Here is a 13,536-nt window from a genome sequence, read left to right on the forward strand (position 1 = left end):
CATGGTGGGCACAACACGCCGGGTATCGAACTCTGGTCCCTGCGGCTACCTAAGCAGGCGCTTTAATTAGCTGAGGTATCTGGCTTCTGATTATGAAAACATGGTCAAGATAGTGAAATATTTAATGATGAAAAGTTAGGGGCCAGGGAGATGGCTCAGTGGAATAAGTGCTTCCCTGGCAAGCGCAAGGGGCTGAGTTCAATCCCCGGTTCTGCAAAAAAGAAAAGAAAAGAAAAAGAAAAGCTAGAGATTGACAATTTTCCTGTAAAGGAATAATGAGGGAGACCATAAAGATGATCATGAATGTCTCTCTGTGTAAAAAAAGCTAAAAGAAAAACTATAGTAGTTTGAAAATGGATCACAGGTAATTGTTAAACAAAACAAATCCAATCAACAACATAACTAGTTTAGAAAACCATCAGGTTTATAGGGTGGCTAGGACACAAGGAGGTACACTGAAGAGTGAACTTCAGTGGGACAACAAAACCAGACGGCACTGATTCATCATTTTCTGAGCTCTCCAGGGACAAGCAGGAATGTGGATGGGGTTCCACAGGAGGCTGAGAACACCTCGAGATTAATCTGAATTTTAAGGCAGAATACTGGGGTAGTATATCAATTTTAACTTTTCACTGTATATAATCTACACCTAAAAGCAGGATTTTTGGCTTTTATTTCTGAAGACATACTTAATTTCAGGTTCATGAATTACAAAAGTGTCTGGATACAGTTTATGACATTTTTCTCCTAAAACCTTATGAAATAGAAAGGTCAAATACAAAGGAAGCAGAAAAGAAAGCTGCACTCAAAGGCAACTACTGGCTCAAGGGAACCATTTAATGCACTCCAGTGACATGCTACTATAGTAACTCAGGCATCTGAAAGAACTCCAGTCGTATTAATAAATATTAGTAAGTGCTGCACTGTGACTTCCACTACATAAAACTGCTATCTGCAAATATAAGCAAGAAATTTACTCAACCTGTTTACAGTATTACTCAAAAAATCAAAACTTTTAAGAGAAAACAAATTTCAACATTAAGCAGTGTACCTGTCCTCAACATAAACTCATGCACCTTAAGATGAAGCAGCTAGTTCAAGCAGAGTGGAGGGTAAAGCCCAAATCTTGAGATGCCCAGAACTACTGTTTATGCCATAATTCAACTTTTTCAGCCTTCCATGTCCAAAAGAGAAATACAAAATCCCACATTTAACCATCTCTGATTCTTTTTTTTTTTTTTTTGGGGGGGGGGATTTCCCATATAACTATCTCAGGGCTTCATAAAGTTTTCTTAAATTATTTCCATTTTTTAAAAAGTATAAAATAGTATTAAAATAGAATAAATTACGGATGATAGCAAGTTTCACTAAAAAGTATTAAAAAAAAAAAAACTTGGAACACTGGTTATGGCCAAATATACCAGAAAATCTCATTTAAAAACATTTTGCAACATTTGTCAAAACAAAGGGTATAACCCACAGTGAGATTACGATATTCAGTTTTTCTTCTACTTCTTAAGCCAATTTGCTTATAGGGTCAAGTATCCATAAATTTTTATGCTGGTCTATCTTCTCAGAAAAATGAAAAATTATTCATGATTGAAAGTATGATCTTTTTGGGAAAGTGTTTTTTAACTTCATTGGTTTACTACTCAGCTGAGGAGCAAGCATTATTTAATTCCATTGCAATTCTTTATCTAATTTTCCATTTTCCAGTATCATTTCTAAATGTTATGGAGATTTTTAGAGGGGGTAGCTGGAAAAGGCTCTAATTTTTTGGCCTTTCACCACATAGGACATTAGCTCGATTTTATTTAACTGTTAGCCAAAAACTGCCAGCTCTTATGTCTGTTCTGATATGCTTCCAAAGGGTGGGCAACAGCACCCCTGGTCAGCTGCTGACTGCTGTCAGGCCTGGGCGGGGCAGCAGCAGAGAACCGGTGCTTGGCAGTGACTGGCCATCTCTCAGAGCACATAAACACATCAGAGAACACAGGCATGCAGGTGCAGAGAGCAACAGGTGAGCCACACACAGCTTGTCAGTCAAGAGCGCTGCAAATGGTCCAAGGACAGAAACAACACCAGATGTTTATATCCACCCACATACCAAGTACTAGAGACTGAACCCAGGACGTTCTCACTGAGCCTCAGACCCAGTCCCTTTTATTTTCTTTGACTGGGCTCAAACTTGTGATCCTTCTGCCTCAGTCTTCCAGAGTTCTGGGATTACAGGCTTGTTCCACCATGCCTTGCAGGAGTACTTTTTAAAGTATAGGAGATACAATAACCGTTCCCCTCCCCCCATAAGACAGCTTATTTAAAAAAAAATTAATCTAGTACTATGAAGATATTGGATATTCTATTTTCAAAAATGAATTAAGCTCCATTTCTTGTGAATAGTTGATATATGAAAGAATTTACTTATTCAGCCAAACTACATTGACAGTTCTAATCAAGAGCTGATACGAAACTTACTCTAGATGAGTCATAGGAGGGGCTTGGTTGACCACTTGTTCCCCAAGATGTTGTGCCTCCACGTTCATCCATACCTAAAGGGAGAAAAACAGAGTGAAAAAATGTTCTAATGAACATTTTTGGTAAAGCAGAGGATATATATACCAGAGGAGATATACACAAGCAACAAATACTTACCTGGAAGCTGTTCCTACCCAGTCTACCTCTGTTCCCACCCACTGCTGTTTCTACTATTGCATGAAACTCAAACTTTCTCTAGCTTAGTACTGCCTACATGAAAATAATGTAGAATCTAGCTCCTAACACTATAAAAAAAGGAACAAGTCAAACAAATCAAAATTTAATAAAAGTGGTTTCCGAACAGTGAGTAGATATTTACAAACTAATTTAAACTACACCAAACGCTATCAAATCAACATTAGTTATATTAAGACTGAGTCTAGTGACTTTGCAGGTAATACTTCAACTTCCACTAAAACTATACGCAATCCAATTCTAAGTATGCAGATGTTATGAAAGCTGCCAAGAAAAATTCAAAGTGAGAAAAGATTAGTAACTATTACCCAAAACATATTCACTGTGTTCCTTAATGAACCTTCTGAATCTTAGGTTACTTTCATCTCTGTCTCAGTCTCTAGAAAAAGCTGGAAGAATTGGGAATCTCTCAATGCAGTGATTTCTACCTTTTGTGTTTTCTTTTTTTCTCTTTTCTTTTTTCTTTTTTTCTTTTCTTTTTTTTTTGTATTTTAGGGAAGGGTCTACAGGGTGTTCAAGGTCTCACTACTAGATCGGATTCATAGTGATCCGCCTGTTTACAGCCTCCCAAGAGCTGGGATTACAGGCGCACGCCACCATGCCCAGTCTCAATTGCCATCTCAGCACACACCAAAGATGGGGCTGGCATGGTAGGCTCGGGGATTGAACCCCTGGCCTCTGCACCTGCTTGCAGGAGCTTTAATCCGCTCAGTTATTTGGTGGGCCCCCTTTTCTATTTTAAAGACTAGTATTTTTCCTCCTTGATTTGCAGGATTCCCAACCTCGTCAGAGCTTCTGTGATAAATATAAAACACTGGCTCTGTTCTGCATATGCCAAACCCTTAGACGTTACAGTGACAACACTCTGCTACGTTAGAATCTCTCTCCTTTTCCACGTATTCCCGGAAGTCCTCTGAGATTTAGATGAGAATGTGGTGTGCGATAAATAAAATGCACAAGTGCTCTAATAACTTGGCATGATTCATAGGCCTCTTTAAAAGAAGAAAATTCCCAACTGGACAGACAGATGATAAAGACCAGGAAAAAGGAGGGAGGATTCGTTTCTAAAATAGATTGTCCTGGGGCCGGGGAGATGGCTCAGTAGAATAAGTGCTTGCCTGGCAAGCGCAAGGGCCTGAGTTCAATCCCCAGTTCCGCAAAAATAAATTAATAAATAAATAATAATAATAGAAAACAGATTGTCCTAATTATTCACCTAGCCATTAGCACCTTAGCTGATTCTTTTCATGAATCTGTATTTCCCATATCACGTGATTAAGCATTTTAATAGCTTTTTAGAAAAGAGTTAACATAGTGATAGTACAGTAATCCCCTGGACCTGCAGTTTCATTTACTCTGGTCAACTGTAGCTGAAAATACTAAATGGAAAATACTACAAAAAAATAAATTATAAATTTTAAGTAGCATTTATTATATCATACTAATATAATTTTTAATTTTATTATTGTTATCAATCTCTTACTGTGCACAATTTATAAATTCAGCTTTATCACAGATATGCATGTATAGGGAACAACATTACATGTGAGTCTTGGTGCTTTCCACAATTTCAAGCACCTGTAGGGGGCTGGAACAGGTGCTCTGCTGATAAGAGGAAACTCTGGTTCAGGAACAATCCAATGAGTCACAAGCTTTGAAAACAGATTATATATAAGAATACAGAATGCTTCATTCATTGTTGGATAATTCCTATTAGATTCCAAACTTAAGAAAGACTGCATACATGCAGGTAGCATCACATAAAAACATGCTTTGTTAATATCGCTGCAGTATCACTAGTCCTCTGGGAACTACTTTATAAGCATTTTTTTTTTTTTTTAGTAGACAGAATTTCTGTGATATCCCATCAAAGAGAAAAACTTACTAACCTTTAAAAAGCTACTAATATACAGTAATATATAAAATAGCAAATAATTTTACAAAAAGCTCTATGTACAAAAAAATCATACCTGCCTTGATAAAATACAATAAAATTCCTAATAAATACAGTAAGGCCATAATTTTTGCTTTTCTTGACTTTTGTTTAATAGCAAATGGTTAATATGAAGCTTCTGTGCTATTTTAAATACATGTGTAAAAGAAAACTGGAGAGATGGGCACTAACAACAGATAACCCAAGACAAAATTTACAAGAGACACAAAACTCTTACGAAAACACAATCAATTTTCACCAAGTAACCCTAATTCCCTCCAAAAAATAAGGAAAAGAAAACATTACACACAATGGTATTCAAATAGGTAGCTGAGTCACGTACTGAAGAGCACTGTCTACTGCGGCTACTGGACATGGCAAGGAGCTCAAAGGGTGCTACAGAACAATGAGGAACTGACTAGGGTTTAGACTGCGAGCTCTGTAGTTCCATTGTTAACATATCTAGACTGAGGAAAATGCTGTGGCTGGCACCGACAAAGGCAAGCCATTTTTTCTGTATTAATGAGTCTTTTCTGCTGAAGACAATGGCTGTACAACCACAGAAGAGTACAGGAACAATAAACCTTCCAAAGCTTCAGCCTTTAAGATGAAAGTAAGTAAGCAGAATAAACTTGAACACAGAAGGTAAATTTAATACAGATGTTACATAAATTGACCAAGATCTGGAGAACAAATACAACTGTTGCAATACAGTGATGGTGCAGGGGACATTTTTGTTAAGATAAACTATATAATTCCCATGCACTTTCTTCCATTCCTACTTCTATATGCACATATCAATTCAAAATTTTAGTTCCTTGATACACAGATTTAAATGACAGATAAAATAAAGTTAAACAATGATTAAATGGTACAAACACTCTTGAATCTCGTTTGACTTTCTAATAAATTACTTCTATTCAACCAAATCAAAAGGGTAATCAATAATTTAACTTATATAGAGATGTAAATATTCCTTCCCTTCTAAAACCTTTTATATATAAAATATATGGTTTTTCTGAGTGGAGCCAATGAAATAAAACCCAATAGGTATTTTTATTTCATGTGTCCCATTTTTAAAAGTATATCATCCTAAATATCTTCCAGCAAACACCAAGCACTAAGTTTCAGAATTTCATTTTTAAAAGCAATGGTATGTGAATGTAAGGAAAGCAAACTGCTCTTTTCTTTCATAAAAACATTTAATGTTTTAAAGTAACCACAAGCAAATTAGAAATTAGTGCATTTGCATGCCATTCCCTAGGACTGAGACACTGAAGAAAGGCTAAAATGTGGAAACCAAATTTTCAAGGTACTGGAGAGTTACTCTCAGGAACCAGGTAAACTTCTTGCCCAAGTTCATGAAAGCTCAGATGTAGTCTAGCTGCTCCTTTTTCAAGGCCCCACCACTTGTTCTTGGAAAGAGCACACGTCCTGGAGTTGATCCTACAGCTGCCTCACAGCTTCTTCCCCACTCACTCTCCTCCAACATGCTAGCAAATAACCCCACAGGCCTCTCTGTGTCTTAACTACTAGCAAAACCTACAGCATTTGAGCACACAAGTCATCAATTACAGTTTGGTGAAGTTGAGACAAGTCTGCCTAGAGGGAAAGGGATGACTCAAGTGGCCTACTTTCTTCTCTCATGGCCACTGCCAAACCTACAGCCAGAACCCCTCTAATTCCAGAGGCAGTAGAGAATTTCATAAGCTGACAAACAATGAAAAGAAGGAAAGAGGGAGATAAACGACCAGCAGAGGGACACAGGACACCTCTTCAAACAATAAATGCAGTAAGAACAGCAAACCAGTGTGGCCACGGGCTTAGCTATCATACACAGAAGCCTCTCCCCAAGAAAAAGAAGTCAATACAGCATATAAAACTGGGAGGATAAACACAGGACACTGGTCACTCATACCTACCAAACCCTCCACACACAAACAGCCTTTCCTGTATGCAATCAAATTTTGTATTCTAGCAAGTAAAACGTACTCCAAAAATACCAAATTCCAGCTGTCATAAAGGAAAGATACTTCACAGGATTACCATCTGCTATATTCAGTAAATGGCTTGATCAAAGAAATCTGACTGGAGATAACTCAGCAAACCAAAGTTATGAATGTGTCTGTCTTCAACTGTTTTCGATTCAATTTTATTGATGGAACAATGCTATTCCTTTAGATAAGACTTAAAGGCAGCAATCAATTGTGAAATTAGTATGTATCTAAAAACCTACCACCAGCAGTTTTAAAATTTCAGATACACGTAAGATAATCTACCATGGTGTTTTACCAGAAATTCAATGTGACACAGGATCCATATATAATAAGTCTTTGTCATTACAGTTATACATTAAAACAAAGGAAAAGCTATGGAAATACAAACTAAGACATGCTGAATCATATGAAGCTAGAACAGTGGCTACAGTTGTCCTAACTTACTAGAGACTCTATACAATAAATTGTCAAGTGTAGTGGCCTAATTTTAAAAACAGAAAGACATATACGCAAGAAAATAAGTCTGATAAAATACTAGAAGGACATCACCTTTTCAGATCATTCTTTACAATTAAAGTAAAATTTGTTTGGCATTGCTGAGAAAAGTTTTATAAATACATTAAAGTTTTTCATACCAGTAGAGTAAGGTACTGAACACATGGCTAATTTCAACTAGAAAAATGTTGTGAAAATATTTTTTTAAAATATGTTTAGTACAGGGTGTACAAGGTCTCACGACGCAGGTTGGAATCACAGTAACCCTCCTGTTTTTAGCCTCCCAAGTGCTTGGGATTACAGGTACGTGCCACCACCAGTCTCAATGGCTGTTTCAGGGCTCCCTAGGAGCAGGGCTGGCACAACATGTGGTGCCGGGGATCAAACCCCAGTCCCTGCACTCTGCCTAAGCAGACACTTTAGTTCACTGAGTACCTGGCTGGCCCCAAATATAATTTTCAAATAGATTTTGCTATATTGTTACTATTCACATCACTGATCTAAATACCATGTAAAGATATAACTAAACAGGAAAAGCCAGTGACTAAATAAGAATACAGGTCTAAAAGGAAATGCAAGGTCTGTTTAAGAGAAACCTCAGGATTATCTGGTGGCAACTGTCTAGTGACCCGGTACAGAATTTGCTTTGTTTTGAAGACATTTCAATCTTCAAACGCTCCTCAGTAGTCTCTGAAGCTTCCCTTCAACTAGCAGTCAAACTCCTGGAAAAAAGGAAGGGTCCCTCTCAGTTGTCCCTGTGTGTACATACCAAAGCCCTGCATGTGAACAGCAACGCCACCTGGCTTCCTCCACAGAGCCACTGAGCGCACAGAGAAATGCTGGAAGAGAAAAGGGCTGTCTGCCTCTATCCCTCGATGCGCCTCCCAAAACACTGCCACCTTGGTCTCTCAATGAAACACCTTGTAACCATTTCAGAAATAACAACAGCAAACCAAGTTAATGCGATCGATCAAATCGTCTCTGCCCTGGATTATTCCAACAGTCTCATAAAAGGGCTCCCTTTTTCTTAACTGTCCTGTTCAGCAGTCTGTATTCTCTAAAAAGCAAATCAGATCATACCAATCCTGTGCTCAATATTTACCAATGGTTTCCCATCTTGTGCCAAATTTAACCCAATGATCTGCAGTTTTATAGATCCTACTTGCCACTTTCAGCCTTTATTTCCTCCTCTTCTCTCTCTCAGAACACTCCGTGGTTTTGCTCAAAAACACCAAGCACATGCCACCTCCAGACCTCTGAAACTGCGCTTTTCTTCTTTATTAAACACCTTCTCTCAGATATCTGAATGGTATGTTGCCTTAATTTCCTTCAGGTTATTTCATAGCTTACTCTCCTTTTTTAAACAGGAATTGAACTCAGGACCTTGGGCTTGCCAGGCAGACACTGCCACTGAGCTATAATCCCAGGCCCTATTCTTCTTTAAAGAATAATCACAATGCGTATTTTGAACTGAATAGTATTTTGAAAATCACAGCAAGTGGCTAAACTACAAATAACTATGAATTAGACAAGTAATTATTCTCAAAGAGAAAAAGTTTAAAGGCTTTAGAAAAACCATAATCTTCCCTAGCTTCGCAGATAAAGCACAGAAGTCATACTATGTGTCTGAAAGGACCTTGCCCATCCCCATGGCCTAAGAAAATCATTCCATATTCACTACTGAGCAATTTAAGTATGATGGTACCAAAGACTTTTTAAATTTAAAAATGCACAGAAAGTTTCACATAGCACACTACTGGGACACTTACAAATGTGGTGAGAAACGTAACTATTCTGTTAAATTCGGCAACATTTCCTTTCTCATATTCCCTTACCCAGACACTCACGACATCATCTACACCACGGCATTATTTCTAGTAACTACCCCACTTGTTATATGTCCAGCTCTCTGGTATACATGCACAGGGCTTCACTCGCCTATTATGCTCATTCTGTTTAACACTAAACATTGCCAACACACGTATCTTGGCATAAATACAGGCTGAATCAAATTTAGTCACTCCTTAAACGTGTCTGTTCCACTTTGGGAATGATGCTCACACTCTTAATATGGCATTCTTCGAGGAGTCTCAATTTATCTTTTGGTGTCAGTGTCTTACTGGATCCCACTATGCTCCGTTCTCACTAGGACTTTCATCATTCACTAAATATCAAGACTTGTCACACACTCATATGCCACTTCCACTGATTTCCAGCCCTAGAATAGGCATCCTAATCATCTCTGCTACCTACTGTCTGTCCTCTTTTCTTTCCTTTTCTTTAATGTATTTAGTACAGGGTCTACAGGGCCTCACTACACAGATCAGACTTGTAGTGATCCTCCTGTTTTCAGCCTCCCAAGCGCTGGGATTACAGGTGCGCCACCATGCCAGTCTCAGTTGCTCTCTCAGCATGCCCGGGGTGGGGCTGGCACAGCACACTAGGGACTGTACCCTGGCCCCTGCATCTGCCTAAGCAGGCGCTTTAATCAACTGAGTGATCTGGCCGGTCCTGTCCTCCTTTCTTCTCTTCACCTGCTCTTCTCTTCCATCCCTGTCCTTCCCTCCTCCTCATTTCCTCTCTCCCTTCTCTACTGCTTCCTTCCCTTCTTCCTTTGGTCTCTCTCCCTCTTCTCCCCCTTCCCTTTCTGTTTGCAGGTCCTTGAGACTGAACCTGAGGCTGCCACACTGAGCCACATCCCTGCCACTTTTTTATTTTGAGACAGGATCATGTTCAATCACACAGTTATCCAGGTTGGGCTCCACCTTGCACTATCTCTGCTTCAGCTTCCCACAGTGCTGTGATACAGAAGTCCCAAACCACACAAGCCAGTTCCTTTCTAGGACAATGTTCGTTCATAAGTCTGAGTTGTCTTAAGTTTGACAAAATGAATCTTACATTCCTCTGACACAAATACACAATGTAAAGCATAAAATACACCAAAGGCGAGGCTGGTTTGCATCTGTGAAAGTTTTTAAGTCAGGGCTTACTGTATACAAAACCACACTGAGCTACCAAGGACATTCCTGTCAATCATACTAAAATCAAATGCTCTCTCATCTGTGAAGTGTCATCTATCAACTACTTCTAAATTAGTAACACACCTTAAAAATTGCTCTGTTATGTCTTTGGTACTGATCACTGCTTTCACATATATCAAAAACTTGCAGCAAGGAATAGATCCGCTCACCTCTGTAAGTGTAGTATTCTACATCCAAATTAATGAACTTTTTAAATGAATTGTTAAGAATATGTAAAGTTAGTGACAGTCCATCATAGGAATTTAGTAACAAAAAAAGGTTAATAAAGAAATCTAAAAAGCGATATCAAGTAACTACAGTAAATAAAATTTCAAGAATTAGTAAAATTTTAAAAAATAAAAGCAGAGTACAAAGAATTGGGGAATTCTCAAAACTGAGGCAGAGAACTCTGCTTCCATCCATATGGTGCAGGAAGTTTCTACAAATACCTAGTGTAAGTCCTGGGAGAGATCGATACACACACTCTGTATGACAAGCATGTACCTCATTATCTAGGAGGAACTGGTTCCAGAGCCCCGATGTCGTCACATCTTCAGATGCTCAAGTCTCACATAAATCATTTCCAGATCACTTACAAAACTTAGCATAATGCAAATACAGTATCAATAGCTGCTAGAATGCATTGGTTTGAGGACAATGGCCAGAACAGCATCTGGGTGTGTTTGGTAGAGGTACAATTTTTTTTTTTCCGGAGGTACAATTTTTAAAAATATTTTTGATCCAGCTGGTTGACTCCATGGATGCAACACCAGGCATGTGTGTGTGTGTGTGTGTACTATAGGAGATAATATAGATTTGTTTAATGACCAACAGACATATGCTTGTAATAAATTAAAAAACTGGAAGTCATAAAAAATATTTTCTAAAAGAATAAAATATCTGAAATAAAATGTTCTGGGTGAGCTTTAAAAGACAATGGAGAAAATAAATTTAATAACAGATCAACAAAAATGACTTGATAGGAGAAAAAAATTAAAAGAAAATGAACAAAGCCTCAGAGACCTCAAAAGAGATTTTTTAAAAACAATAATGAAAGAACAGACAATAAAGCAGAAGTATTTAATGAAATAATGGCACCCCTCATTCATAAGTACGGTGAGAAATATTTAATTTACCAATTAAAGACTACCTGGAAAACTCCACAACCAAGAAATACAAAGAAAGTCATACTGAGGCACATTATAATCAAGCTGCAAAAAAAAAAAAAAACCACAATTTAAAGAAAAAAAGGCCAGAAAGGACCATATTAAATAGCAAGGAACAATTCAAACTACTCCAAGGGCTGGCCAGATAGCTCAGCTGATTGAAGTGCCTGCTTAGGCAGATGCAGGGATCAGGGTTTGATCCCAGACATGCTGTGCTGGCCCCATCCCCAGGGCACCCTAAGAGGGCGATTGAGACTGGGCATGTTGGTGCATACCTGTAATCCCAAAGCTTGGGAGGCTGAAAACAGTAGAATCATCATGAGTCCCATTTGTATAGTGAGACCCTATAGATCATGTACTAAATACATTAAAACAGAAAAAATGAAAGAAAAAAAAAAACTACTCTATATCCAACTTCAGAAACTGTAGTTGACAGCAGATGTGAAAAATCATCTGCAGAACACCTGAAGGTCATGGGGGTTGGAGAGAGTAAGACCCACTGTGCTGTGTGAAAATGCCTTTAATAACATTTTTAAGCAAAAAGCAAAGACTGCATTTCAATGTCACTCCAATACAAGGTTACTAAAGTAAGTGGGGGAAGGAAACCATGTTAGTAGAGGGAAACTTCGAATTTGAAGGAAAAACAAAGATCATTAATAGAATAATTAAAAAGACTTTCACACTGGGGAGGCCGAGACAAGAGGACCCCTGGGAGTTAAAGGCTAGCTTTGGCTACATAATTATATAATAAGATCCTGTCTCAAAAAACCAAACCAATCCAAACCAAACCAAACCAAACCAAAAGACTGACTTTCAAAATCTTTAAAACACACAGCTGTTCAAAGCAAACATAGCATTTAGAGGTAATACACACGACAAGGGCAGCTTGAAGGATATCCCCACTAAACCCACTAAAAAGAAAAAAAACTAAAAACTAAAAAAACAGCCACCTTACAGCTAAAATATAGTCCTAAGAAAATACAAATCCAAAAGAAAAGAGGTACATACAAAATGTAGATGGAAAAAGCAGAAAACAGAACCAAGCACAACTATACAATGAAACTCCCCCACCCTCGTCTGGGGAAGTCAGAGAAGCAAACAGAGCTCTTCCCCAGGGGAGCACCCCATGGCACTTGTCGGTCCCAAGCCCACGCTGCTGCTCTCCTAAACAAGACAAGTGCACTCGGCTTTAGTGGTTAAAGAAGGGAGAGGGGCACTTTATGACTGCACTTACACATTAAACAAAAAACAATACCAATGTGAAAACTGCATAGAAAGGTTTTTAGTTTGTCTGTTTTTATGGTACCCTTTAGGACCATCAGTCAGTACCAATAAAGCAGTTTCTGTATAACTATCAAGTACATTCTAGTGGATTTTTGCTGATTACCTTAACACAGTTTGCCATTTAAAAACAGCTGTGTGAGCAATTACTATTCTTAATGCAACAAACAATTCTATTCATTTTCTGTAATGAGGCTCAGGCACTCCCTACATCCAAGTCTTACACCATTAATTCCTCTAATGGCATTACTGCCCCTCTAAAGGAACTTCAATTAATGTTTCTTTCATATTTTCCCTATGTTTAAATTTCTTCCCCTTATAACCTTTAAACTACAAGGCGTTTCTTTGTATACTCCATAAAAGAAAATGTTTACATGCACCACTTTCATTTCTAACCATTTACATATGCATTCTTAGTAATTAACTGCTTGCTACCAAGCCTCTTCCCAGAAGGTACCACCAAAACCCATGCCAGGCACAGAGCAGGCTGTAGCAAACATTTGTTCTCAGGATAAAACTGAGCTCTTTCAGGTTATCAAAGATATCATAATTATAAAATACGACGAGTGCTCTTTTGTTCTTCATTTCTCAGGTCTCCACAGCAGAGGACAGCTATCTTTTGGCTCTAAAGGGCCAGACAGTAACTAGTTTAGGCAAGGGAGGAGGGTGTTAGCTGCTCCCCATACCAAATACTCAGCTCTAATACTGTAACACAAAAGTAGACATAGGCAATACGTAGGCAAAGAAGACAGCTGTGTTCAAATAAATTTTATTTGCAAAAATAGCCACAGGCTGTAATTTGCCTGCCCCAGTTTAAAGCCTCAGATTTTGTCAACCAGTTTCTCTCCTTGATTTGCTGATCTGACCTTTGGGTCTCCCCTTCTGTATCCTATTACTAATTCTGTTTGATAAAA

The 13,536-nt window shown here is 38.3% G+C and overlaps 1 protein-coding gene across 3 annotated transcripts in view; it reads right to left on the reverse strand.

The window, feature by feature from the left end:
- Nucleotides 1-13,536, reverse strand: part of Tcf12 (transcription factor 12) — a 396,809-nt gene that overhangs the window by 245,114 nt on the left and 138,159 nt on the right. For all 3 annotated transcript variants that reach the window (XM_023712449.1, XM_004628873.2, XM_023712450.1), the window contains exon 3: nucleotides 2,476-2,549. In XM_023712449.1, the coding sequence (XP_023568217.1) occupies nucleotides 2,476-2,549 (74 nt within the window). The remainder of the gene's footprint in view (nucleotides 1-2,475; nucleotides 2,550-13,536) is intronic.

The sequence above is a fragment of the Octodon degus genome, unplaced genomic scaffold (genome assembly GCF_000260255.1).
Source record: "Octodon degus isolate 3935 unplaced genomic scaffold, OctDeg1.0 scaffold00026, whole genome shotgun sequence".
NCBI lineage: Eukaryota > Metazoa > Chordata > Mammalia > Rodentia > Octodontidae > Octodon > Octodon degus.